Source organism: Sciurus vulgaris, assembly GCF_902686455.1.
Source record: "Sciurus vulgaris genome assembly, chromosome: 19".
Classification (NCBI taxonomy): domain Eukaryota; kingdom Metazoa; phylum Chordata; class Mammalia; order Rodentia; family Sciuridae; genus Sciurus; species Sciurus vulgaris.
Genome location: NC_136480.1, coordinates 3,561,903 through 3,589,532, shown reverse-complemented (window position 1 = coordinate 3,589,532; position 27,630 = coordinate 3,561,903). Strand labels below are relative to the sequence as shown.

Here is a 27,630-nt window from a genome sequence, read left to right as displayed (position 1 = left end):
AGCTGACCTCAGTGGGTGGCCGGGCACTGCTGGTCCTGACAGCTCCCCTGGAGGTGGTGGGGAAAGGGCTGCAGCTGTGGAAGAGGGGTCACTTGTTTTGGCAAAGCTCCCAGGGAGCTTGGAGCAGTCAAGCTATCAGGGCACTGGTGAAGGGAGGCCCATGGAGACAGGAGAGGGAAGAACCGGCCATTTTGGCCTAGGACATTCTTCCTAAGGCTGCGGAGATGCAGCCTGCTGAAGGGATCCAGAACTTTCCTTGCACTGACCAAGAAGTCAGTCCTCCTGATCAGACTCACTTTATGGCACAGCCTCAGGATGCTGGAGCCCAGGGCCTGGAGTTGGGCTATTTTGAGATACGAGGCTGTAAAGATGGGAGAGGGCCAGCCGAGCGAGGGCCTGGGCTGCCTCAGTGTACTTTGGGACAGTATTTCATTCTCAAGTGAAGCTTTGGCTTCTTTCCAGGTCAGGTTCCACAGATAAGTCTTGCTTTATTTTGTCCTTGTCAACCCCCCTTGATGTAATGTTCCTACTTAACAAAAAAAGAAAAGGATCTGCACAGAATAAATCACTTGTCCAAGGCCATGCAGCGAGGGGTACAGTCCAGTCATTCGCAGCTTAGCCAGGAGCACCCTCTTGCTCTGCCTGGGTGTGGCCCAGTCACCTCTGCCACCTGCTCATGAGACTTTTTTTCCCATCTTCTGAGGATCTGGGTGTTGCCTCTGCTTCTAGACCACCTTATTTTAGCTCTGCTTTTATTCTGCCCTGTGTTATAAGGTCCTAGTGGATCATAAGCCTCTGGCTATGTGAGCTTCACGCCCCTTCTCCATGTCTACATGTGGAATCGGGGCATGAGGGAAATTTTGCTGTAATTTTGAAATCGTCCTCTTTTCCCTGTAACACTTGTGTGTGGAGGCGGAAGCGAATTGACATGCCTTCAGGGAGATGCCTGGTCTGGCTCCACTCACGATGACTGAGGGACATTGGCCTGGTCTCTGGCCCTCAGCTTCACAGTGGTAAAATGGAAGGAGTTGTCTTTGGTGATCTGTTAAGACAGTTCCAACTGTTAAGGTCAGAGATTGCAGTTGTTTCTGTAGTAATAGCTTCATAGAGAAGATAAGTACACAACTTTTTGCAACCGAACAGTGCAGGAGTTGCTTTGACTTCATCTTCCCAACAGCCCTGTGTGGTGGAGGCAGAAACAGGCACAGAGTTAGCTTGGCCAAGGTCATGCGTCTTGGACATGACCGATGCAGGGCTTTGGATTTCCTTATGATGTTCCTTTTATCTCTGGCCTCTTTTGGGGGGTGGGGGGGGGTACCTGGGATTGAAATCAGGGGCCCTTGACCACTGAGCCACATCCCCAGCCCTTTTCATATTTTATTTAGAGACAGGGTCTCACTGAGTTGGTTAACACCTTGCTAAGTGGCTGAGGCTGGCCTCCAACTTGTGATCCTCATGCCTCAGCCTCCCGAGCTGCTGGGATGACAGGCACGCGCCCCTGGGCCTGGCAGGCAGCTTGCTTTTGGTTTCCATTCCTCGTGATGCTTGCTGTTCCTGGGGATACTCGGTGTACAGCCCTTCCAGGGGCCAGGGCTTGAGAACACAGCCGCAGGATCCTGCTGTGATGTGGGGGTGTGCTGGCTCCTCAGTCACCTTCAGGTGTAACTCTCACTTTCTCTGCATTCCAGGGTGCTGCGCTAGGTTCTCTGCTCGCAGCAGTCTGTACATTCACTCCAAGAAGCACCTCCAGGACGTGGGTGCTCCGAAAAGCCGCTGCCCGGTGTCCAGCTGCAACAGGCTCTTCACCTCCAAGCACAGCATGAAGGCGCACGTGGTGCGGCAGCATGGCCGGCGCCAAGGTCTGCACCTCCTCATCCCAGAGAGCCAGAGATTGTGTGCCTGACGTGCAGGGAGAACCCTACCTGTGGGGCTCCTTCTCGCCTGCTCTCAGTGGCCTAGGTCACGACCATGCCGCGGAGCCACACGGCCTCCTCTGCACTCTTTCAGGCCACTTTCTTGTCTCCGACCTCTCGCCCCTCCCTTTGCTGAAGTGCTTCCTTTGGGAACGTTACTTCTTCGACTTCAGGGGCTGTGTCTTCAGTGACCCTTTGTCCTGGATCCCCCGCCTCCCTCCAGGGTCTCCGCCTGCTCTTTGTGGCATGAGACTTAGAAGCCTGCCTGTCCGGGCCGTCACAGTCCCGTGGACAGAACACTGAGGGCACCTCGGGGAAGCAGTGGCTGCCCTCCCCTAGGGCACGGGGACCTCGCTCTGGCTGGTGGTGGGGCTGCTGCTCTTGACAGAGCTGGGGTCAAGGGGTCACGGCTGCCCGTCTGTGGAGACTAACCAGTCCTTCGCCGCCTCGGTGGGGCTGAGCTCCCGCCTGCGGGGTGGGCCTCTGTTGGCAGCCTCCACGGAGGGGACGTGTATTTGAGCCCCTGCGTCCCTCATTTTTAAGTCAAGAAATTTTGAGTAGCTCTCAGAAGAGGACACCCTGTCCAAGTGTCTGGTGTCGAGCTCCACGTGCAGCGGGGACAGTGAGGCCTGTGCCTCTCTGCTGTCTTCAGTCTGCTGCCCCTGGTCCCTTGGTCCTCCGGCTCACACACATCACCTTTGCAGTTCGTCCCACTTACCACTCCTAGGCTTCCATTTGGAGAAGTTGCCCTTCTAGTTTTGTGAGTCCTAAGGAGCAGGGGATTACTTGTCCTTCCTGATCCACGATGGTGTCCCCTGTGCTCTCCTAGGCTTGCAGTCACTGGGTCCTTCCCGCTCTGAGCAGGTGCTCGGTGACACCACGGCCCCCAGGCCCCTCTTTGGTTCCTGACTGTCCTTCTCAGGATGCCGCCCCCCCCCCCCCCCCCCATTTCCTAACCTGGCTAATTCAGAAACCAGCAGAGACTCCAGGTGATTCCAGATGACCTTTCCTTAAACTCCAGTTGGATGTGAGGCCCTCGTAGCTGTTCCCAAAGCACCCTGTGGACCCCAGGCTCCCGCCCAGTGGCTGGCTTGTGTGTCATTCCTCCTGCTGGCTTCTGAGGGGGCGGACCAAGGGTCGGTCCCCACCTCATGGAAAGCAGGCCCTCGGGAAGTCTGATGACCGTGGGGTCACGCCAGGCCTTGGTGGGCGTTGGGTTTCACTGTCACTGACCAAACAGCCGCAGAAAGGAAGTGGGGAGGTCGAACCAGTAGGGAGCAGCAGAGCCAGGCCTTGAGCCTGGGGTCCCTGCCTCCAAGGCCACGACCCTAACTCCTCGTACTCGGGACTCTCTCACCCTTACTGAGGGGCTTTTTCCTTGTGTGCCCTGGCCTGTGCCAGGGCAGGCAATGCCTGTGACATTCATGAAGTGCCAAGTAGGCATTGCGTGACTACGTGGGCATCCCTGCTTTCACTGGGATCCTGATTTCACAGGGCACTGAATCCTCAAGACGGTTAGGGGCTTCTGTGGAAAGTTTTGGAAGAAGTGGTAGTTTTCTAATTGCAGTTTTTCCAAAGAATCACTCCCATTTCCCTTCGTGGTATTTTGTTGGCACTAAGATATTTATTGAAGAGATTTCGAAGTGCTAAGACCCCTAAAGACAAGATATTCTGAGTTTTTGGTGTTCAGTTTTTAGGGTCTTTTTTTTTTTTTTTTTTTTCCTCTCCTCTCTCTGTCTATAGTAGGTGGCTTTCATCAGTCTGCACTAAAATTAAGGTGTGCAGCTGTTCATGGTGGCACATGCCTACTATATTCTCAGCAATATGAGAGACCAAGGCCGGAGGATTGCAAGTTCAAGGCCAGCCTCAGCAACTCAGCATGACCAGAATAAAAAATAAAAGGGGCTGGGGATCCACAGGCACCTCAGGTTCAATCCCCAGTACCAATGACAGAGAAAGAAATACAGTATATACTTGAGGCATTCATACTTGAACCTGGGGTGTGAGTTGCTGGTACTTAGCTGCAATCGGCAGGGAAGGAACAGAGCAGAGAGCTGCTTCCCTCTGCACCAGCCACTGGCATAGAAAGCTGCAAGGGAGGTATCTTGGGAAGAAGGTAACATCGAGGCCTTATTTGGCTCCACTTCCCGTATGTGTTGTGCTCACATTTTTCTATTTGCTCAGTGCTTGAAGAGTCCTGCAATTTGGTGTGACTGATGTGTGCTGGTACATAAACCTCCAGCTTGAGGATTCACAGACATTTTTTGAAACATGTTGATTTATAGTTTCTTCAGGGGTGTTCTGATTATTCACATTACTTGATTGAATAATAAGCAATCAAGTATTTCACGAATGTTATGACCAAAAATGAAGACCTCAGATGAAGAGGGATCTATTAGCATTTCTGTGTGATCATTCCATGGTAGAAAGGGCCAGAGAACTTGGCTAGGTGCAGAGAGGACAGGTGAGTCAGAGAGCCCTCCCTGAAGGTCAGCATTCCAGGTCAGAGGCTGGCAATGTGATGGGGCACCAAGGGAGAGACTGGGAGAGAAGGTTCAGATAGGGGACATTTCTCCAGAGACAGAGCTGGAACTTTGATTCTGGAGCCAGACCTGACAGCCAGTTTATTCCCTGCGTTCACCTCCAGGTTGCTCACACTGACTTGGGGGGGGTGGACAGTTGTGGAATGGGACACACTTTGACAAGACATGAGCTGACATAAGCTGATTCCAAAAATATCCTCAGAGCCAGGGTTCCTGGCCTGACTGGCTTCTGAAGACTGTACTCAGGGAAGTCTCATTGTCCTCTCGGGCAGCTACCGTGGTGCAGGAGACAGGGCAGGTTTGAAAGCCAGAAAGACAGATCGCAATCTTGCCTCTTATTTGACAGGACTTAGGAAATGATATGTGATACTCTGTTATCTCTTCTGGAGAAATCCTGCCGGCCTGAGGATTCGGGACTCTTAGGTGAAGTGCCTAACGTGTCCAAGCCGCCCCTGCCCTGGGTGTTGTGGTTCCTCGTGTGCCAGCAGAGGGCCCCAGTTGGTGATTCCCGGGCAGTAGGGTCACAAGAGGATAGGATAGTAAACGCTGCCTTGAGGGATCCCTTGGTGTCACTTTGAGCATAAGCAAGATCTCTGCCTTCCAAGATAATAAATAACTGCAATGTCCATTCCTTTTTCAGATCTCGTACCTCAGCTAGAAACTCCAAGTTCCCTCACACCCAGCAGCGAACTGAGCAGCCCCAGCCAAAGCGAGCTCGCCAACATCGATTTAGCTGCTCTCTTCTCGGACGCACCTGCCGGTGGAAGTGGGTCAGCAGCTGGGTCGGACGAGGCCCTGAATTCTGGAATCCTGACCATCGACGTCACTTCTGTGAGCTCCTCTCTGGGGGGGAACCTCCCTGCCAGTAACAACTCCTTAGGGCCCATGGACCCCCTGGTCCTGGTGGCCCACAGTGACATTCCTCCAAGTCTGGACAGCCCTCTCATTCTTGGGACAGCGGCCACGGTTCTCCAGCCAGGCAGCTTCAGCGTGGATGACGTGCACACCGTGAGTACGGGACCAGTCGGCTGTCTGGTGGCTCTGCCTGTGGGTCAGGACCCCACAGCTTTGACCTCCAGTGGTAACTTAGCAGCACATGTCATCACCCCGACCTCTTCAAGCACCTCTCAAGAAACCGCCAGTGTCCCAGAACTGCTGGCTCCCATCAAGGTGGAGCGGGACTCGTCTCCTGTCCCTGCTGTGGTCAAGCGACAGCAAGGAAGCCCCACCCCGCCCCCACCTGTGTTCTCCGGCCCGGCAGAGAAGCACAGTGCGCAGGACACGGAGCTCAGTGCCGGCCCCGGCGGCCTCTATTTGGTATGAAGCACACTCTTCCGTCACCAGCACGTAGCTCCCTTCTCTCGCTCAGTTTTGAGGATATTCGGGATGAATCCTTTCTATGCAGACGTTTTTCTGGTTTGCGAAAGGACGGAGCCCTCGACTACAAGTCTGAAAATCTCCATTTGGCCTTGAGTCTGGAACTCGCGAGTTCTCACAACCTTGAGCAAATCACTTAACCTATATGAGCCTTAAATTCTCAGTGGTTTCTTGAATAAGGGGGTTTGGCTAGCTTTTTGGCTTCTGTGATTCTGTGATAATGTGTTTCTTTTCTTGAAAGAACTTGGGGTGTGTCATGCTGTTGGAATGTTTTTCCTTTGTGTTTTTCACATAATGACCAAGTCCTGCAGGAGGAGGAATGAATGGCAGCATAAACTACCTTTCCAGGTTTAATGGAAACTTTAAAACCTTGCCAAAATATTTTTTTTAATTAGATTTAAGAAGAGATACAAGGGAATGGTGTATGAGCCTTTGTTCGTGGAGGATTATAAGACTACTTGTCCAGTTTTGAGGCTGGACAGTTATCAGCCTAATTATATTTATATCAGTGATGCATTTAATATAACTTAATTTAAACTAATTTAATTAAAGGTTCTTGGGAGAGTCTGACTTTCCTCAGTGTCCAGTGGGAGTGACCACAGGTTTTTCTTGAAGGCACAGGTTGCATTTGATGGTCACATTTCTGCTCTTCAACATGTTCAGTTGATTGGACCACAGCTTAAAATGTCACATCTTCTGCATTGGGGTCCAGGGTGAGGGCACCTAGAAGCCTACTCCACTTTCAGCACGAGGACGGTTCGTCTCTCATTTCTGGTGTCTTGCTTTTCGGTGGCAGAGGCACTGTGCTAGCGTTTATTCAGGCTGCCACAGCAGTCGCAGGGCGGGAGGCGGCTCCAGAGCAGAGCCACCTGGGAAGGCAGCCACTGGCGCCTCTCCAGAGCCACAGCCAGGGGGGAAGGCGGGGGAGCCCGCCAGACCTCGGTCCTAACGCCCTGTTCATTCTCTTGCTAGCTGTGTGACGTGGGGTTCCCTGGCTTCTCTGAGTCCAAGTGGTGTGTGGTGAAGGGGTCGCAGGTACGCACGCCATGAGCTGGAGAGGGCCCGTCTTGTCCTGTAGTGATGTGCGACAGGCTTCTTGGGAGGCGGCCCCACGTTACGGCGGTCCGCTGTTGGAGTGGCGTTGGGCTTCCTCAGTAAACTTGCTCAGTGCGGTCACACACGCAGTGTTTTGGTACGCACGACCGAGGGTGGCCCCTGCCCCCAGAGCAGTTATCTGCAGTACGGAGAGGACGGCCCTGCCCCAGGGCTGTCGTGCCCGGAGGCAGACAGCACGGAGGACCTTGGGCCGTGCTTCAGTAAAGTGACCCTGAGTCACCAAGGGGAGACTGTTTTCTGAGAAGTCCGCAGTTCATGTTCTAACAGTTTGTAAACCACCTTTTATGTGTCTGAGACTTTGGAGGAGAACCTTTGGCTTCCCCGGGTGACAGAGTTGGGTCTCGATGGCCAGCTCGGGCTTCCTTGAGCTGTCACCGTCACCGGATGTAGCCTTCGGGTCTCTGCCTCTGCTGGGGATTCCGAAGTGATGACTGGAACTAAGATGTTCCAGAATCAGACTTGGGACGTTTCTGTAGTTCCCCTGCTGTCCTTCCTTTGCTGTTTAGCTCAAGTGACTGACACACTTTTCTTTGGTCCCAGGAAAGTGGGGGCTCAGCAAGAACTGATTACCGGGCCATTCAACTAGCCAAGGAAAAAAAGCAGAAAGGAGCGGGGAGCCATGCAGGTGAGGCCGAGTGTGCTGCAGGGCTGCTGGACGAGGGACCGGGCTCTCGTGTCGCAGTCGTGGGCAGGAAGCACGTGAAGCAGGCGTTTCTGCGCGCTCTGTTTTCCTTGGGTGTTCAAAATGCCCTTTTATCCACTCCTTAGTTTTATACATACTTAAGGAAGAAAAGTCATAACAGCATCGCCAGCATGTGTAGACGTGCTTTCCTGACTTAGAGAAGCTCTGTGGAAAGTTTGGGGTTCAGACATTCAACCCCAAAGTGCCAGTTCCCTGAGAGGCTGCAGAGAGCCGGGTGTCAGAAGAGCTGAGTGGCCTCAGGTCCCCAAGCTTTTCGTGGTGAAGGGGCTGCTGCTATCTCCAAGGGCACTGGTAGGTGGAGTCCCCATGCGTCCTGTAGTGTTGTGGCCCCTGACTTGGAGTTCTTGTTGACATCTAATGTTAGCAGCTTCTCCGAATTTTTAAAAATCACAGGTGACCCAGATAAGAACTGGCCTCATGTTTCTGGCCCTCCTCAAAATAAAATAGGGGGTCACAGCACTTAAGTGAAGCTGGTAAATCCTTTTGTAATAGTCACAGTGAGTTCTGTCAAGATGATGTTTCTGTATATTCCATTCATCTTTTATATTTACTTAAAATTTATTTTTGAAATGGGCATGTAAGATCAGTGATGGAATTTTATGTTTTCCTCTCTATTCTTAGTCATATCATAGCTTATTAAAAATAACTATTTCCGCTGGACACTATGGCGCACGCCTATAATCCCAGCGACTCAGGAGGCTGAGGCAGGAGGATCGGGAGTTCAAAGCCAGCCTCAGCAAAAGCGAGGCACTAAGCAACTCATTGAGACCCTGTCTCTAAATAAAATACAAAATAGGGCTGGGGATGTGGTTCAGTGGTCAAGGGCCCCTGGGTTCAAGCCCAAGTACTTCCCCCATCGCCCCCTACCTCCCCCCCCAAAAAAAAACAACAAAAACTAGTTTCTGTTTAAGGGCTTTCTTACAGATATTTCCCTGTAAGGAATGTCATCCAAGTCCGTGTCCATTGGGACTTAGAAAGGGAACCCTTCACAGATCATGAAATACTGATGTGGAACTCTTAGAGAATTCAGAAGGAAGTGGCGCTGAATGTCTGTGGAAAGAATTCCCCGCGGACTAGGCAAAGTTCCTGAAGGAAACCAGATGCCTTTATCGAAGCTGGTCGATAATCATGAACTTGAAAGAAAGCGAATACTGCAGACATTGAGATGTATGACGTTATAGCCTTTATATTACATTAAAGTAGTATTTAATAGAGATGATTTGATTTTTTAATTGTTTTTATGAATATTTAACATCTTTAAAAAATAAGGCCATTTTAAGAATCATAGCCACATATTATTAGTTTTGAAATTCACAGTATTTCTTTTGGGTTTTTTTTTTTTTTTTTGGTGGTGCTGGGGATCGAACCCAGGGCCTTGTGCTTATGAGGCAAACACTACCAACTGAGCTATCTCCCCAACCCCAACAGTGTTTCTTTAACACCAGTGCAAGTGTTCAGATTTTTAGTTGTCAGAGGTCTCCTTTCTTCTAACCGTTCAAATAAGAATCCAAATGAGGGTCGCACTTTTGGTTGGCACGTTTCTGTCACAACTGTGCGTTTCTGCATCCCGTCTTCGGTTGGAGCAGCTGGGCTGATGGGTCTGTCCCTGGGCTGGTGTGGCTTTTGCTGATTGCATCTCTGCAGTACAGTTGAGCAGGTTGCTCTGGTTTTGTGTGTGTTTCCTCTCAGCTCAGGCTTGATCGGACTGATCCTTTCACGGTGAGGGCCCGTCACAGGTGGTGCTGGGCCCTGGTGGCCTATGCTGTGTTGGCGGCAGCCTAGCGCCATTCGTTTTTCGGGGATTGCAGAGAGATGGTACTTTGTTCGTTGTTCGTGTGTTAGCTGAACTGCTTCTGTAAAGAGCAACTTCTCGATTCCTTCCCCTTGAGATACTGTCCATCGGAATGAGGATGCTTGGATCTTCTTCATCAGTTTTCAAATAAGACTGCTTTCGTTTGTGTTTGCTGTGATACTGGGGGCGGAACGCAGGGTGCTGTCCCCCTGAGCCGCACCCACGTCCCTTCCGTCGTGTGTTTGAGGCAGGGTCTGGCTGCATTGCTGAGCGCGCCTCACACTTGCAGTCCTCCTGCCTCCGCCTCCCACGCCGCTGAGATCACAGGTGTGCGCACTGCACCAGGCTGGCTTGCTTCCCTGGCATCTGCGTGGCCAAAGTTGTTTTAATGCATTCACTGATTTGAACGTTGTGCAGCCTTTTAAGGGAAGGAGAAATGTGGTGCCTGCCAGGAAGCCAGCCTTCCTGTGTGAGAGCACGCACAAGGCTGAAAGCTACCTTCCGTGTGGCCTCCTTGAAAAGCCCTTGAAATACTGTCACCAGCCAAGGAAGGGACACGTCTGGAGAAGGGCCACTGTCCCCCTTCTAAAATTCTTGTGAGCATTTGTTTTGTCCCCTGACAATTTCCTATAAATTCTTTGAATTTCCTATGAATTTTTGTACTGGGGACAGAACCCAGGGGTACTTAGCCACTGAGCCGCATCCCCAGCCCTTTTTATTTTTTATTTTAAGATAGGGCCTCACTGAATCACCGAGGCTGGCTTTGAACTTGCGGTCCTCCACCTCAGGCTCTCCAGTTGCTGGGATTATAGGCTGTGCCACTGTGCCTGGCCATTGGCTGTCATTTCAAACTAAAGAAAACTCGATGCCGTGGGTGGCGGTGCTTGGTGTCCTCACACCTTGTGATACCCGCCACCCAGCCTCCTCTCCTGTCAGCCTTTTCTCCAGTCCTAGTGCATCTCTTGGAGCTGGGAGTTGTGTTGCCACAGTCCTGATCAAACTGTGTTTGATCTGACTGGGCGCCCCCAGTCCCTTCCTGCCCCACGCTTGTCCAGGCTCCCACACGTTCCGTTGTAGGGTCCCCATCCCAGTGTCTTCCTGTGGTGGTGTGTACATGACAAGACAGATGCAGCGTTGCCAACCGGGGAAGCTGGTTGCTGCAGTTTTTTCTGTGACTCCATCGTGTAGACTGAGTAACCTTAGTCTCCAGCCCCTGCGAAGGTCGAGCTGGTACCATGTGACCCGAGGCTTCTGTCATGTGTCACATGGTTAGCATAAGCTCCCTGGAGTATCAGGAGTACTCTTACCAGCCAAGACATTCCAAGGACCTGTGGATCACCTCCCGGGATCCTGGGCCAGGTTAATCCTTCTCCAGGAACTGCAGACTCGTGCTCTTTGAACTTAGCACTGATCGGACACCAGTGGATTTTCCCTGTGGTACTATTACTTTTGTGTTCTTCATGTGATTTGAGGCATTTATTAATTAAAGTTCTTGGGCAAGGAAGAGCTTTCCCTTCTGTGTCCATTCCCTTCATGTATTTATTTTATTCTGTAGACGCTAGTCACTGGATTATGGTCAGTGTTATTAGCGTTCATGTTGTTGGTTGGAATGTCCCAGTGTGATCCACTAGGCGTCCTGTCAGTTGGGTTGTGTGCCTTACCGACATACTTCATCCTGGCTTGCTTTTTTTTTTCCTTAGTCCTTCCTTACTTTCCAGCACCACCAGGCTCATCTTATGACCTTAGCCCCAGCCCTGGAGATCTGCATGTTCCAGGGAGCCCTGGCTCCTTTTATTGAAGAATGGCATCTAGATCAACATGTGGACATCACGTGTGCTGATGGCTACCAGGGTCTCTCCTGGTCAGTGCTAGAAAGTATAGTTATGCATGTTCACCCACACTAGCTGGGTTTTGAATTCAGACAATTTCAGAATTTAGAAAAGTAGCATAGGACCTTTTTTGTTACTCAGTACCCCTTGTTACTGCATTGGTACTTTTCAGCAGAATATATTCATCTAAGTGGGATCAAATAAGACAGTAAAGAGCCTCACAGTAGTTTAGGTCAGGTTTTGCTGCTAAATTAGTGTTGGCACAATGTTTGGGGGTGAAATATAGGTTTTGAATTCTTTGGGTTTGAGGATTGTGATTGAGGGATTATGGATCTGTACAAAGCCCAGAACAGGGAAGTTACAGTGTCCCAGGACTATTGGTGAAATTAGGTCATGTAGACACAGGCTAGACTTCATTGTTATAAATACAGTTAAGAGCAGCGTGTCCATGTTGATTCTTAGAAACTGCAGTTTGAAATGATGAGATCTAAAATCCAAGACTCTTCCCGTTGTGTTGCCCCTGAGCTCAGAGATACAACCTTGGTGCTGTTTTTTTTGTCTTAAACGTTGAGTTCTCCCATCAGATTAACCCAAGAATTTTTTTTTTCTCAGCATAAGAATGCCAGTTTTTAATCCCTGAAACTCATAGCAAAGTAAAGCTTTTGAAAAAAAAAAAAAAAATGTTGACAAACTTCTGAGCTGGCTTTGTGATTTCCTGCTCTCCAAGAACAGGGAGAGGAAAGCAGCCATGCCGTTGACCGGAAGAGACAGTCAACTTTGTGACAGAAAACCGAGGGCATCCATGTCACAGTACAAACATAAACAAGTCTGACTCCCCTGCCAAGAGACAGAGGGAACATGGCAGAAAGCAAAACCCCAGCTGGTGCTGTCTGGAGGAGGCACACCCTGGGTGGAAATATTCCAGAAGCTTAAAATGAAAGACAGGATAAAACCGAACAGATCACAAAGCCAGGGTTCCTGTTACTGTGACATGTAGAATCCCAGGAAGAAGAGTGGGCACAGTGAAGATGTTCCCTTTCCCGGTTGCTGTTCACGTGTGACCCGTAGCAGAGCTTCACTTCCCACGAGCAGGGCTGGCACTGGCTCAGTGGCAGAGCGCTCGCCCAGCACGGGGTGAGGCACTGGTCGATCCTCGGCAGCACATAAAAATAAGTAAATAAATAAAGGTATTGTGTCCATCTACAACTAAAAATATAAAAGAAAATATTTTAAAGCTCATGAACATGTTATACAAATGTTCATTTGAAAACTTACAATATGGAACAATATAAATGAAAATGAATACAAATCTAGGAGAACTGGATGAATAAAAACCTAGGGATACTAAACCTGATGAATTAGGCTCCTTATTTTGCAGATGAAGCAGGTAAAAAAATGAGGCTACAAAAGACCTTCCCTTAATTGGTGCTATTCCATGTCCATGGAATATTCATAGGAATGAAACTGAAGAAATTGGGGCACATGGAAAAGTGTAGTCAAAAGTCTCTGGAAAAAAATCTTGACTGTACTGTTTTCAGACCATTCGTGGTAAATTACAAAGTAAAAATTACTTGGAAAACAAAACCTGCCAAACAGTTGAGTCAAATAAAAGCTACTTGCAAATACTTACAGACATTGGTAGCCATTTAGTTCTAAGTTTTTACTCTTGAACAAACAACTTCTCTGCTTCAGTCTTTGTAAAATGACAATAAAATCACCTGCTTAGGCTTCTTGTGGAGTTTAAATAAGATAATACATGGAAAGTTCTCATAAGCACTCAGAATGTAAGCCGATGATCTCTGTGTTACTGGTTGTGAAACGGGGATGTGGCTGGTTCACGGGTGTGCCCCAGATGCCTTCCTATTAAGTAAGAAAAAAAAAGTTAAGTGGAGTTAGCCTTTATTTCAAGATGAAAAAAGAACAGTCCTAAGAAGAGTCGAATCCAGATTTTGATGCTTTTATGTGACCACCAAATTCAAATTTGAAAGAACTTTCATGTGTGGGCCAAACAAAACATACCCTAGTGGATATGTTCCCAGGCTGTCAGTTTTCACTTTTATCTGAGCAGATGGACCAAGGGAAAAAGAAAGCATAAGTAAATTGCACAGTCAGTGGGAAACACAGAAATAACCCTGTCTCATAAACTATATGATAATAATTGAGAATACTGAGAGCAAAATGATAATTTTCCAGGAAAAGAGAAGTTACCATCATTAAAAAATAAGAATGTAAACAACTTGCAACCTTGGAAGAAGTTAGTGTGTCAGAGTCAGACACTTGCGTGAAGGTTACGCAGGCCGAATCTTGTCCTTCCTGTGGTATGTGCAGGACATGCCGACCCAGAGCTGGGTGAGAGATGGATGCTTCCCAGGACAAACCTGACTAGGAGACCCCTCAGAAAGAGCCTCAGACGGGTGACTCTGGGAAGTGTTATCTGCAACACCCCCTTAAGACCTGGCACCATGCATAACATATCCTCACCAAATGGGGCCTGAGAATGATAATGTTGGGAAATCTGCTAGCCAGTTTTTCACCAAGGTCAGTGACGAACCTTACTATTTTCTGAACAGATCTTGTGTCTGATTTTAAAAATTGATAGCCCTCACCGATGGAAGTAAGAATGCATAATAAAGATTTTGTAGCCCAAACCAGCAACCTGCAGTATGCTTGATGGTGAAATCAGAGGCCCCTCTGCACGTGCGCCTGGGGATCGTACAGGAAGTTCTTAGGTGGCCATTGCTCCCCTTGGTATTTTATGGTCTCCTGGAGTTTCTTGCCATTGAAAGAAACCAAGAAAAAGAAAAAAAAAGAACAGTAGGCACAAAACAGAACATCTAGAGATTTTTCAACTGTTTGGCCAACCCAGAAGAATCGACTGAAAAATTAGTGAGATGTAGATGACACTTAGGGACCTGTTACAAAATAAGTGGGTACCAGCTGCAGTTCACTGTGTGCAGCCATAGCCAGTGAGGAGGTGGGGGCACCTCCCTCCTTCACAGTAGCAGTGAAAACCGGAAGCTCTGCGGGGGACACTCCTCAGTGACAGGAACTCAATGAACAGGACAGCAGCTTGGCTGAGAGACAGACTTGATTACTCTCTGGCGGGGTGGCCTCTTCCCTCTGATAAATCACGGAGAGGCAGAGAATAGCCCCAGTCAGTTGAGGGTAGACGTATCCGGTCACCAAAGACCGAGTGAGCCCAGTGGTTAATGTGACAGCGAGGAAGGAGACCCGTGAGAAGTTACCCTGAAACGGGGAGGACAGGAAAGGCCTCACCAGAAAGGTGACACCTGCAGGCACTGGGAAGGGGGGTGGCAGGGATGGAGCCCAGGAGGTGCAGCCTTGGCCAAGGGACACAGTCCAGGAAGGACCTGAGGCCTGGGCCTGTGGCTTTAGGAGAGGGCGGAGAGCCCAGCTGGAGCCCGGGGGGCTCAGCCTCATCCATCATGGTCACAGCTCTGGCTTGCCACTCGGGTTTGCAGGAAAAAACTTGAGAAGATGTAATTAGAAGAAGTGCGTCATGATTTTTAAGAGGGTCATTCTGGCTGCTCCTTTGAAAAGTAATCGTTGGGACAGGAGAGCAATTAGGGGCTTTTTTATGGTCATACAGCAAAAACAGGAGTGGCCAAGATCACAGGGGTGACTGAATACTGGGGAGATCCGAAGGAGAGTCCGCAGGGTTTGCTGACAAACGTGGGCCTGCCGACTCTCCTGCGGGGTTGTAGCACGATTTCACTTGAAACCCAAGACTCCAGGACCCTTGTGTAGGAACCCAAGGAAACAGGGGAAACAACCTGGAGGCTCTGCATTGTGGTTCTTAAGACTTGTCACAGGCCACAGCAACTCAAAACAAACGGCACTGGTGTCACGTAGACAGAGCCAGCAAGAGAGAGAGGCTAGGACCAGGGTCATCTGTGTGTGGGAAAGGTGTCTCTTCACACGATTGCCAGATAGAGACCAGCCTCTGGGAAAAAAGAATAAAATTCCATACAGAGGCTGGGCGTGGTGGCGCACACTTGTCCCAGCAGCTCGGGAGGCTGAGGCAGGAGGATCAGCAGTTCAAGGTCAGCCTCAGCAAAAGGCCGTAAAGAACTCGGTGAGACCCTGTCTCTAAAATAAAATACGAAATAGGGCTGGGGATGTGGCTCAGTGGAGTGCCCCTGGGTTCAATCCCCAGGACCAAAAAAACAGTGAAGATGAGAGGTTTAAGGTTTCTGAAAAGCTGTCCTAATAGCCAGCACTTAACTGGGCTCTGATCTGTGTGCGGTAATTCCTTTTAAATCCTCACTGTCACCCTAGGAGATCATCCCACGATTAGCTGCCCTTTCTGCAGGGGGGCCGCTGAAGCCCAGAGGCTGGGGATTTCCCAGCATTTCTGAGTCTGCGGGGGCTTGGACTGGGCTCTTCCCTACCGACGCTGCCCTCTTGCCAAGGGACCACAGATAACCCAGAGCGCAGACCCCGTGAGCATGGAGTCTTGATGCATATTTGCTCCAAAGCATTGTCACATCAGACAAGAAGGGTGAATGCCTTCGTGGGAAAGCTGCAGAAGACATGGCGAACCCTCGCAGAGGAGTGTGTCCGCCCGAGGCAGATGGACGCCCAGCGCCAGCCCAGAGGCCTGGGAAGCATCCTCATGGACTCAGCCTGACGTTTCTGGAGGGTCGTTTGGTAAGGTTTCCAAGAGAAAATAATCGTGTTCACTCTTCCGGTTACATCTTTGGAGTTTCGCCAATGGAAATGCCCAGGGGTCTGTATAAAGGTGCCTTGTGCCAGCTGCCACTCTCCGCAGGATGGTTTATAATGAAATATCTGTAAGTCACATTTCACCAATAAAGCTGCACACTTTGTGTTTCTCAGAAAAGCTGGCTGTGCTCAGAGACACATTTGTGTGAGCGTGTGCACAGACACACAAGTGGGGCGTATCCTTGCACGGACCGTGGTTTTTTCCCTGAGTGTTGCGATTGTGAATATTTTGTTATGACCATTTCTACCTTTTGTATTTGAGAACACATGGACTGTGTAATTAAAAAATCATTATTAAAACTGCCATTGAAATGGTGAGCAGTAAAGTAGCTGTTCCTCGTAGGATGACTTTGTAAGACTTCCCCAGACTCCGTATCCTTACCTGGAAACAGGTCTGGGGTTCCTTTCTGGAGAAGAAGTGGAAAAGAAGCCACGTCAACAAGCACTTCCCTCCTGTCCACGGGACTCAGTAGCACTGCAGTGGCTGAGCCCAGTGAGCCCCAGCTTGTGGGCAGAGGGGTGAGCTGACCGTGTTGTGCTGAGTTGTTTTCATGGAGAATTTGGGTGGAATTGAGCCTTGAGAGTCAGTGAGTGACCTAATCATTTTTCGTGGGGAGCCCCAAGGATTGAACTCAGGGACACTCAACCACTGAGCCACATCCTCAGCCCTTTTTATGTTTTATTTAGAGACAGGGTCTCGCTGAGTTGCTTAGGGCCTTGTTGTTGCTGAGGCTGGCCTCTACCTTGTGATCCTCCTGCCTCAGCCTCCCAAGCCGCTGGGACCGACAGGTTTCTGCCACCGTGCCCAGTAGTGACCTAATCTTTTTAATTACTTTTTTTACTTAAAAATCTTTGGGCATCATAGTCACAGGTCTCTTCCTCATCCTCCCGTTGCTGCCACAGTGAAAGCAGAAGGGACCACCTTGAAGGGTGCAGGGAGGGGAGGGAGGGCAGGGGCTGCTAGTTAGCCTGGGCATCAACACTTGTCACTCATCCTTCTAGAAGAGATTCTAGTAACAGTCACCTGGTTCCTGCGTAGTTGTCCAGTGGAGTATTGGGAGGTACCACGTGGGGGCTGAACTTGGGTCAAGGCACCTTGGCGCAGCAGAGGTCTGGTTCACCCTGGGCGGACCCCATGCGCACCCCTGGGGCAGGCGTGGCTGGCGACAGGGTGGCTCTCAGCAGAGGAGGACAGCAGAGGGCAGGCTCATGCACCATTGCAAGATGGGGGCTGTCCCTTCTCGGCTCTCAGCCACCAGGTGCCCCTGCTCCAGCTGACCGTCACAGCCCCCTCTGCACAGATGGCCCTCGTGTCTGGCTGGAGCCTATGCAGTCCGTAGGAGCTGTCAGGTGGTCCTCTCCCGTACTCCCAAAGTCTCTGGGGAGACTCTGGCCACTGGTCCTTTCCCGTCCCTTGAGGACTAGCATGGCCAGAGGTCTCCTGACACTGGGGCACATATTTGGTGGCCTTGAACTGCCGCAGCAGAGGGCATGAGCCCGCAGTTGGGAGCTCTCCTGCCTTGGGACTAGTGACACGTAGGCCTCAGTCCCCTGGGCCGCCTCTTCACCACGTGCCCGGGAGCCGCCGGATTTCCCTTAGCCTCCATGCCTTTCTCGATGCTTGCGCTGCCTCCCTGCTGGGAGCACACGCCCCAGCTCCTTAGTGATCTCAGTGACAGGTCACATCCCCCTGATTCTGCGTCCTCTCGTCTTCCCCACCTTGCCATCAGGTAACCAAGGATGAAAGTCTGACTCTGGCAGTCTGTTTTCCTGAATTTCGCCAAAATACCCGACAAGAACAGCTTAGAGGAGGGAACGTTGATTTGGGGCTCACAGTTTCAGAGGTCTCGGTCCATAGACAGCTGGCTCCATGGCTCTGGGCTCAAGATGAGGCAGAGCATCACGGGAGAAGGGCCAGCAGGGGAAGCTGCTCAGGTGGCAGTGTGGTCAGGAGGTAGAGAGCAAGAGGCAGGTGAAGGGGGGCGTGAAAACCTTCTCCAGCTAAGCCACAGCCCTCCTGCCTGCAGTGACCACCCAGTCCATTCAAAGTAGGTTGGCTGATGAGGCTATAGCTCAGTCCATGTCACCTCCAGACAGTCCTGCATCATCAGTTCAGGAGACTGGGGAAGACGCCGCCTAGCCAAACCATGACCCAGTCCCTTCGTGGCCCCCAGCTGGGCTCCCAGCCTTGGAAAGGAGAAAACCTCTCCTTAGCGTAAAAATGGAACCGACTTTGCCAAACTCCAAACTGGAGACAGAGTTCTAGAGCCAGGCAGAGCAGCGCGCTGATGCAGACCAGTTCCCGAGGGGGACCCGGCCGGGCTGTGGCCAGGCCCCTCCACCTGCAGTGGCTGGTGCCAGTCTTTACCATTTGACTTCGCGTCATTGGATCCTCTGCTTCCCAGGCTCCCCGTCAGCTTCAGGCCACACTTGGCTAGCAGGAGCCGTGGCAGAGATGAGGCACAGCTCGGCGGGGGACCAGGTCTGCCCTGCTCTGCTTCGCTCTTTTTTCTGTCCCTCTTCTGGACTCTGGTGACAACCCTCCCTTGTCACTCAGCCTTGAGGTGGGAGGTGGCTTTGTGCTCTGCTGGTTTCTGAGTGTGTGCGTCTGAGAACAGTCTGCCGTGCCCCGTGTCTGTCTGCATGTCTGAAACACCTGGACTCATCCTGAGGGATTGTCCAGCTGTGAACAACTGCTAACGGGGTAGTGGCTGTGATGTTCAGTGCCGTCTGTCATCGGCCCCCTCAGGGTTCCCGGGGTACCCTGGATGACCTCATGATCCCCTCGTAGAAGTTGATAAATTTGTGTGTTGCTGAGAAACTTAGAGCACAAGCCGGCCACCATGTGCTACGTGGCAAGGGTCACCATTGCCACATGGTGGAGATGCAGGGAACACGTGCTAGTGGGTAATAGAATACGCACAGACCCGCTGGACATTTTAGATAGGAACTGTTAAATCCAGTGCCCGCAGCTAGCCTACTCCTCGTACCCAAACCCAAGGACAATAGCTGAGGCTTAGCTGCCTGGAGTGCTTCTGAGCCTCTGGCGTCGGCTACCCCAGTTACCCCCTGGATACCTCACGACTGCCTTCTGATGTCTAGGTCCTGATGCCCCCATTTTCTAGATGAATCCAAGGCTAGAGAGATCAGCCGACCAGGAATCGAACCCAAGGCAAACTCACCCCAGAACTGTCCCTGAGCCTTTTGGTCACATGGTACACAAAGAGACCACATCGCTCATACCAGAGAGGAGGCCGATGGGGAAATCCTGAGACACCAGCGCACTGACTCGGGATAAGTAAGGCTCACCCTGGGATTTAGGGTTAGGCAAGCCCGTCAGCACGGTTGGCCACATCAGAGACCAGAAGAGAACCGCAGTGTCCACAGAGGCCAAGACTCATGGTCTGTCACTGATTTAATAAGTAATCACAAGCCTCAGTCAACACTGGAACCCAAAAGATTTCCCTAGTAATAGACCAGGCGTCCTTGCAGCATGGAGTTGCCCCAGGCAATTCCATCCAAATCACAGGCACCTAAACCAGCTCTGCAGTAATAATCACCCCTTTCTGGAAGGTTAATAGAGAAGAGAAGCCAGGGAGGAAGTGACTACTTAGCAATGGTATGATTATCAGGCTTAGATCAGCACAAATAATTAGTAATGAGAATTAGCGGCTAATTGCACACTACCTATTTGTGCACATAAAATAAACTTTTCTACGAGAATATTCAGGAAAAATAATGAAGTGTATCTCACAATGTTGAAGTAATAACGAAACATCGCGAGGTCACTAATGAATGCCAGGTGAGCTGAGTACGGCTAAGATCCCTACAGGCGTGAGGCTGCCTTGTACTTGGCTAGAAACGCTCAATTCTTGCTAATTTACATAGTTTCTTCAGTTCCTTTGAAATCCCAAAGGGATTTAGAAGAAAAAAAACACCTGTCCATTTTAAGCTCATCTGGAAGAATTCCATAGCAATCCAGGCAGGCGGAGAAGCCCCATTAAAGTAGGCTTAGTGGGATGTGGTGGCGCATGCCTGTAATCCCAGCTGCTTGGGAGGCTGAGGCAGGAGGATTGAAAGAGCAAGGCCAGCCTCAGCAACTCAGCAAGGCCCTGTATCTAAATAAAATATTAAAATATTAAAAAGGATATGAAGGTCCCTGGGTTCAATCCCCAGTACCCCCCCCCCACACACACACACACAAAAGTAGACTTTAAAGTGATTTAGGTTATCACATATGAAATATTTCTGGCTATCGTCCATCTTATTTCCTACTATAAAATGTCATATTAACAAAAATAGGATCATAGTCTGGTTACCCATTAGCTTTTTAGCAGTATATGATCTTTCATTAAGTGTGAAGGAAAATCTTGATATCTGGCAAAATTAGTGGATTAGTTCTGGTTTCATGCACTTAATTCTTAATTTTCCAGTAAATGGAATAATCTACACGCTCTTCCCACATTTTGTGAAGGAAAATCTGTCCTATCTCTTGCTTCTTAGATGACTTAGTGTGACCTACATGTTTGGCCTTGAGACATTGCAAAGTAAATAATAGATGGCTTGGATTTGTCTTGTTTGTTTTCTGGTGCCGGGAATTGAACCCGGGCCTCACATGATAGACACTCGCTTTACCACAGAGCTACAGTCCCAACCATTAACCTTTTTGTATGTTACAAAACTAACTGATAAATGTCACACAGATGTCATTTAAATCTTGTCTGCTTTTATAAGTAATGTAAAAAGGTATTTTATTCTTTTCCAAAGCCTTCCTTGACTTTGCTACAGTGGTTTTTCGACTATTCCTTGAAATACAGTTCAGTATGTATAATCTTTCAGTAAGTGTAAAGGAAAATTGTGGTGTCTGGCAAAATTAGTGGATTAATTCTGGTTTCATGCATATAATTCTTAATTTTCCAGTAAATCGAATAACCTACATGCTATTCCCACATTTTGTGAAGGAATACATGGCTTCTGTGTTTTATTTGAATTAAAAAAATAACCAGAAGATGAACATACGGTACTCTTCTGACTTCAAAGACTAGCCTTGCGACTTGGCCCTCCTGGCTGGTATGTTCCCTAAATTGAATCAGCTCGCTCTGTAGCTGCAAAGATGTGGTGAAATTGTTTTTAAAGCACATGAGCATTTTATTTAAAGAATATTTTAATTGGCAGAAATACATGCTGATCATGTTTCAAACTAGCAATAATTAATATTTAAGTACAGATATATAAACTGACTGGCAGAAGAGAGCATTACCTCTCTTGAAATGAGTGTGTGTGTGTGTGTGTGTGTGTGTGTGTGTGTGTGTGTGTGTGTGTGTTTTAACCAGAGATTGAACCCAGGGGTGCTTAACCACTGAAACATATACCCAACCCTTTTTAACTTTTAATTTTTTTATTTTGAGACAGGGTCTCACTAAGTTGCTGAGGCTGGCCTCCAACTCACAATCCTCCTGCCTCAGCCTCCCAAGCTGCTGGGATGACAGGCATGTGCCACCACACCCAATGAGTTATTTTCAATACAGCTTTGCTTTTGATATTATAACCATTGGAGTTTCTAATGTTTTGTTTTACATTTTTAATAACTACAATGTTAATTTTAGCTTCCAGGCTAGACATTCTTATAAAATTTCAACTTATGTCCCTGTTTTCATTGCAAGAAAATATGCTAGCATGATCAGAGGTTTTAAAGCATAAAAATGCAGCCATGAACAATCCCAAAGCTGAATGAAATAGTGGATAGATTCAAGGACAACAGAAACTGAGATGAAATTTCTTGCTGTTAAAGAGGCCCTGGGTATCCATCTTGCCGTGGCTCAGCTTTGCTCTACCATCTGAAAGTAAATAAAGCAATTAGAATAGAGAAACTGGACACAGAGCAGTCAAGAGAGAAACTGAAGCAGAGCAGAAAGGAAGTATTAAAAAGTAAAAATGTGAGCCAGGCATGGTGGCACACCTGTCATCTCAGCAACTCGGGAGGCTGAGGCAGGAGGATCGCAAACTGGAGGCCAACCTCAGCAACTTAGTGAGACCCTGTCTTAAAAGAAAAAGGGTGTGGTGTGGTGATGGAGTGTCTCCGAGTTCACTCCCTAGAACTGCAAAAAAGCGATGGTGTCACATCTCCCTGCACTGGGACCTCACCCTCAACCTCAACCTGGTTCATATTTGCGCTTCAAAGAGAAAGGACTCCTCAGACACCCAGGAGGAAAGCAGTAGCCAGTGTGCAGGGTGAGACAGTGTCCTGCGTCTGTGACCCAAGGCCTTGGCCCCTGGCTGGCGATGATTCCTGCCGAGGAATTTGGAGTCACTGGGACAGTGCAGAGTTACGGTTCATGGGAAGACTGTCCCCCTAGCGCCATCTTGGTGAGGCCAAGAGCCTGCCCAGTTGATTGTCCGTTGGATTTTCTTGGTTTTATCTATTTTGTTTCAGGAGCCTCCAAATCTACTCAAAGAAGAATGCAAGATGACAAGTTAAGCCCTGGCCTCCAAGCAGGCCGGAGCAGCTGTTTGTGCGGGACCCTCCCTGGGCCCAGCGGGGGCGCCCAAGGACCGGCTCCGGCCTCCGGGGTCCAGTGCATCCAGATTCCGGTCCTGCAGGTAGGCACCAGTGAGCCACACTGATGTCCAGGTCTCTGGGGACAGGCTGGGCAGGAGTGGCGGCACCGTGTCTGCTCCCCGGCCACTGGTGGCCACCACTGCCCTCCTCATGAGCCGCCCACCCCCTGCTGAGCCGCCCCGCCCGCTCGACATCCCACGCCTCTTACTAACCCGCTTCTCTCTTCCCCTCAGCCTGTGTCTCTGCGTCTGTGCAAGCTCTTGCCTCTGTTAGGACTGACGCATCAGGTTTGTGGCACCGTGTTCCCCGTGTCTCGTTACCCGTGCTGTCTGCCCACCTCTCTCTGAGGTGTGGGAGGCCGTGGCCCCCTCCTGCCGAGGGCCTCTGTGGCTTTGGTGCGCTAGCTGCTGGCCCCACCCCGCCCTTCCCCTCCCCACACACCATGGGACCTTCAGGGCGGAGGTGAAGGGGATCCTTAGGCCACACCAGCCACCCGCCTCTGAGGACTGCTTCTGGCCCTCCCAAAAGATAGACCTTTTTGTTTTCCCCATATCGACCCCTGAGCCACATCCCCAGCCCTTTTTGTATTTTATTTAGACACACGGTCTCACTGAGTTGTCTAGGGCCTTGCTAAGTTGCTGAAGCTGGCCTCCAACTCGCGATCCTCCTGCCTCAGCCTCCCGAGCCACTAGGATGACAGGCGTGCACCACCATGCCTGGCTCTTTGTCCCATTTTTTTTGCCTACCCCACTTGAACCTGGAAGGATAGGCCCAGGCACCTCTTGGGGGCCTAGCAGGTCCCTGCAGTTGACAGCCAGTCTGTGTGCACCCACGGAGCCATCATTTCAATGGCCCCTTGCGCACCTGCCCTTACAAGCTCATTTCTAAGGGGCTGGAATAGGAGGAAGAGGGTTGGAAGCCGAGGGACCTAGCTGTGACCTGGCCCAGTCCTGTGCACCTCTTCGTGGCACGTCACTGTGAAGCTGTAGATGACTCTAGAACAGGCAGACACAGTCCCAGGGGTCAGAGAACATAGGAGCACCGAGCCCACTCAGGTTCTGATAGCCAGGAGCATTGGGAAACACCATGGGATCTGTAGTGCTAGGGCAGGCTTGTGCAGGACACACTCGGTGAGGGCCCAGATGGGTCCCGGGGGGGCTGGCCAGGGCAAAGGATGAGGCAGGAAGGGGCTGCTAGAAGAAGCAAGAAACCGGGTGAAGGTTTGGTGGGGCTGGGGACTCACAGGCTTGCCTGAGAGCAGGAAAATATGGCACTGCTTTCCAGCTAAGAGATCAGAGCAACTTGGAGCTCATGAAGAAATAAAGAACTCCCCAAAGATGGGGCCAGTGAGGGGGCAGAGGCCTGTCCCAAGGGCACACAGCCACAGCCGACAGGTTGGAAGTGAAGCAGGCAGCCGGGCGCAGTGGTGCATGCCTGTCATCCCAGCAGCTAGGGAGGCCAAGGCGGGAGGATCACAAGTTGGAGGCCAGCCTCAGCAATTTAAGGAGGCCCTGAGCAACTCGGCAAGACCCTATGTCTAAATAAAATACATAAAGGGCTGGGGATATGACTCAATGGTTGAGTGCCCCTGCGTTCAATGCCTGGTACCAAAAAAAAAAGTAAAAGAAAAGAAAAAGTGAAGAAGGCAGAGGCCAGCCAGGCCTTTTTGAACTGGGGAGGCTGCAGGAAAGCGGTGAGAAGGAGCACACTGGGAAGGGTGTGGGGTGTTTCAGGTCTGGTTTGGTGGGTTTGTTGTGTTTGTGTTTGCTTTGCTTCCTTTTGTTTTTAAAGGCTACCCAACTGAAGCTCTTAGCCTTGAGGCCAGGGCAACCTGGGTGTGAGCCTTACCGCCCTCTGCCTCTAGAATAGCCCTAGGCAAGTTCCCGAAGCCTGGGGCCTCCCTTTTGTCGCCTGTACAGGGGAATCATAGCGCTCAGGGCCTGATGCAGGAGGTCCCCAGGGTGGTGGGACATGGGGGGAGCAGTGACCTAGCAGCCTCCTCCCAGGGAGCACTTGGCCTGCTCTGGCCCTCCCACTGGTGACAGGGCGCACCAGATGTCCTCTGCCTCTGTCTCAGGAAGGTACCAGCCGTATCTGCAAGAAGTTGGGGAACACCTCACAGGAGGGAGCTGGCCTGCGGTTGGGGGAGGACTTTCTTTTCGGTCTGAGTGGCATCTGGGAGCCAGGAGGAGCCAGGCGGAAAGTTCCAGGCCCAGCCTACTCTGCTGTGCCTTGAGCTATGGTCAAGTGGGAGAATGAGGCCAGGAGCCCCCAAACCCCAGAGCCAGTGGCGGCTGGTCCCCGGGCCTCATCGGGGTGCAGCGGGGCGCTGTGCCGTCCAGCCGGATGCCTGACGGGTCTCATGGTTGCCGCTCAGGACGAGCCCTCGGGAGGAGGAGTCCTGCCGCCAGCCCTTGGCCCACAGCCCTCGGCCTTCCACTCCTACTTCGCTCTGGATCTGCCTGTCTACGTCTTCCAGGTTGGAGTCTTATGACTGTCCTTTTCCTCTTGAGACTGTTACCGAGCTGTGAACTTGAAGGAGCTGTGGGGGCCCAGCCAGGCGTGCCATCCAGACCCCAGGTGGGCCCGTGACCTGGCGCCAGGTGGAGCTCAGATTTACTGCCCTTGTAGACAAGGTGACCTTTAATGTACTGAGGAATGATTTTATACTAGAATTCCAGTGACTCTCGCGAGAGAAGCAAGCTGGCCACTATTTAGCCCGGGGAGAAGAGACCTGGATAAATCCAGTAGTCACTGGGGTGAGTGGCTAAGCTGAGATCCGGTAGCTGTGGGTGATTCAGAGCTGGATATGAAATAATGAAAGAACGTAGCTGATCAAATTTCCAACAGTTTGGCTTCATAAATGTTTTAAATCCATGACAATAGTAAGTTTAGTTTTGTTGCATTACACCAGGGCTATTGAATTACCCTTAACATAGAGAACACCTATCAAATAAGGTGCTTTCAAGGGTCAGAGAGTTGGGGTCCCAGACTGGTGGAGGGGGTACTTCCAGGCCTGGTTTGGCAGCGTGTCAGAAAACCTCAAAAATGTCTATCCTAGGCGGGCATGGTGGTACAGGCCTGTCATCCCAGTGACTCCGGAGGCTGAGGCAGGAGGATCGCAAGGTGGAGGCCAGCCCCGGCAACTTAGTGCGGCCCTGAGCAACTCAGTGAGACCTTGTCTCTAAATAAAATACAAAATAGGACTGGGGATGTGGCTCAGTGGTCCAGTGCCCCTGAGTTTAATCCCTGGGACCCTCCCCCCCCCAAAAAAAAAAGTTTCTCCTGCCTGGTAAGCCTCCCCATAAGCCATTCTTAAAGAAATTCGGTAGTAAATGAATAATGACCCAAAAGGTATCTGCCATGTCCCCTGATGATGCCAAAGTTGGAGCGTTTGCTCTAGCAGGAGGAGGTGACTTAGATGCTGGCCGGCACAGCATGGCCTGCCATCCTGCTCAGCCACCGATGATGCAGACAGACATCTGCTACCTGGGAGGGCTGCTTACCACAGGCGAGGTGGGAAAAGGGTTCCACAATGATCTGGCTTTTGTAAGAAGGTACATGGAGGCTCAGGTATGTGTGGGTTTACTTCAGTGGGCAGAGAAAAAAGAGGTCTGGAAAAGCAATCTTGAGTTCACTTTCCATTTTTAAAAAATCTTTTGACATTCTTCTTTAAAGAAACAGATCTAGCTGGACAGAGTGGCGCACACCTGTAATCCCAGCAGCTTGGGAGGCTGAGGCTAGAGGACTGAAAGTTCGAGGCCAGCCTCAGCAACTTGGCGAGAATCTGTCTCAAAATAAAAAAAGCAAAAGGGCTGGGGATGTGGCTCAGTGGTAGAGCCCCCAGGTATATATATGTATGAAGCCTAGGTTTGAAATCAGGAGAGAGCGTGTTGTTCTTAATGAAAACAAAGTCCAGTGCCCTGGCCCCTTGGGTTCATCTGTCTGTCCGGAGAACTGTGGGGCTGGGACCTCTGACCCGGCCTCTACCCTCCCTGCCTCCTCACACGCTGCTTGCTTTGCAGGAGATGCTTCCAGCCCCTGGAGGCACTGCTGGGTCGGAGGCCACACAGGTGCCAGGAAGCACTATCAACCTGCGGGACCTGCAGTGACACCAGCCTCGGCCTGAGCCAGATCCAGGGCCACGTCTGGGCTGCACGTCCCCAGATGACTCAGATGACATGGTACGGGGTCCGGAGAGGCCCCCCTTGGTTTCCACCCAGAAGTCTTGCCTCGTTTTTCAGAGACTCTCGGGTCTGTTAGCAAAAATGTTCTCCTTTCATTTTGTCAGGAATCAGTAGTTTTGAACTTGCCTTGACGAGTGAGGCGCACTCTGCCGGTGCCGGGATGTGTCCTCCCCTTCTCCCCGTCCCCCCGGATCTGAGCTCTGTAGTTCTTGTTGTCTCAGAAGAAGAAAAAAGACCTGTCCCGGAAGTGAGGTAGAACACAGGTCCCCGCTAGACGCAGCTGTGTGTGTCCGCCTGGGGTCTTCGGCTCCAGCGTTTTATTTACCCGATAAGCAGGTGGGATCTAGAAGCCCGGGCTGGGCGACAGGCCATCCCTCAGTGCTTTGGATGGCGTTGAGGGCGGGTCAGCTTTGCCACACCCTAGGCCCCGAGTGAGGCCAGGTCGCCTTCCCTGGCCCAGCGGGACAGACAGCCAGTTTGGGAAGACGGCTGGGGGAGTCCTGGCGCCTGCCCGCAGCCTGTTCGGGAACCCTCTTCCTAGCAAACGAGAGCTCATAATTTTGGATGGGAGAATTAAAAAAAAAATCTTCAAAAACCTTTTAAGATAATTTTTCTAGATTCCATATTTGGCCATTAATGTTAAATAGTGACTTGACAGCGGTTATGGAGCGGTGTTCTGAGGACTGGAGAGGACATGCAGGGCTGTCCTGGTGCGCTGGGGCTCTGACGGTGGAGGCACGTCCACGCCGCTGACCCAGAGTCACGGCTGTCCACAGACCCGTGGGTCACCTTGCACGTGTTTATCTGTTAGCTGTCGGTCTGGACCCAGGGTCACTCAGAAACGCTTTTTTTGTTTGTTTGCTTG

General features: G+C 50.7%; 1 protein-coding gene and 1 long non-coding RNA gene across 8 annotated transcripts in view; one reads left to right on the top strand and one right to left on the bottom strand.

Annotated features, from left to right (window-relative positions):
- Positions 1 to 24,120, bottom strand: part of LOC306650357 — a 30,339-nt gene extending 6,219 nt beyond the window's left edge. The window contains exon 1 of the long non-coding RNA XR_013760894.1: positions 23,228 to 24,120. This is a non-coding gene — a long non-coding RNA (uncharacterized lncRNA). The remainder of the gene's footprint in view (positions 1 to 23,227) is intronic.
- Positions 1 to 26,911, top strand: part of ZXDC (ZXD family zinc finger C) — a 34,415-nt gene extending 7,504 nt beyond the window's left edge. Inside the window, exons 5-12 of one of the 7 annotated variants that reach the window (XM_079122245.1) lie at positions 1,689 to 1,859; positions 5,097 to 5,773; positions 6,806 to 6,868; positions 7,490 to 7,574; positions 22,453 to 22,619; positions 22,812 to 22,865; positions 24,956 to 25,057; positions 26,604 to 26,911. In XM_079122245.1, coding sequence (XP_078978371.1) covers positions 1,689 to 1,859; positions 5,097 to 5,773; positions 6,806 to 6,868; positions 7,490 to 7,574; positions 22,453 to 22,619; positions 22,812 to 22,865; positions 24,956 to 25,057; positions 26,604 to 26,690 — 1,406 coding nt within the window. In that variant the 3' untranslated portion in view covers positions 26,691 to 26,911. Of the gene's footprint in view, positions 1 to 1,688; positions 1,860 to 5,096; positions 5,774 to 6,805; positions 6,869 to 7,489; positions 8,867 to 22,452; positions 22,620 to 22,811; positions 22,866 to 24,955; positions 25,058 to 26,603 lie in introns of those variants that run through there. The other 6 variants (XM_079122247.1, XM_079122246.1, XM_079122248.1 and 3 more) reach the window with 6 other exon arrangements.
- Positions 26,912 to 27,630: the final 719 nt, after the last annotated feature.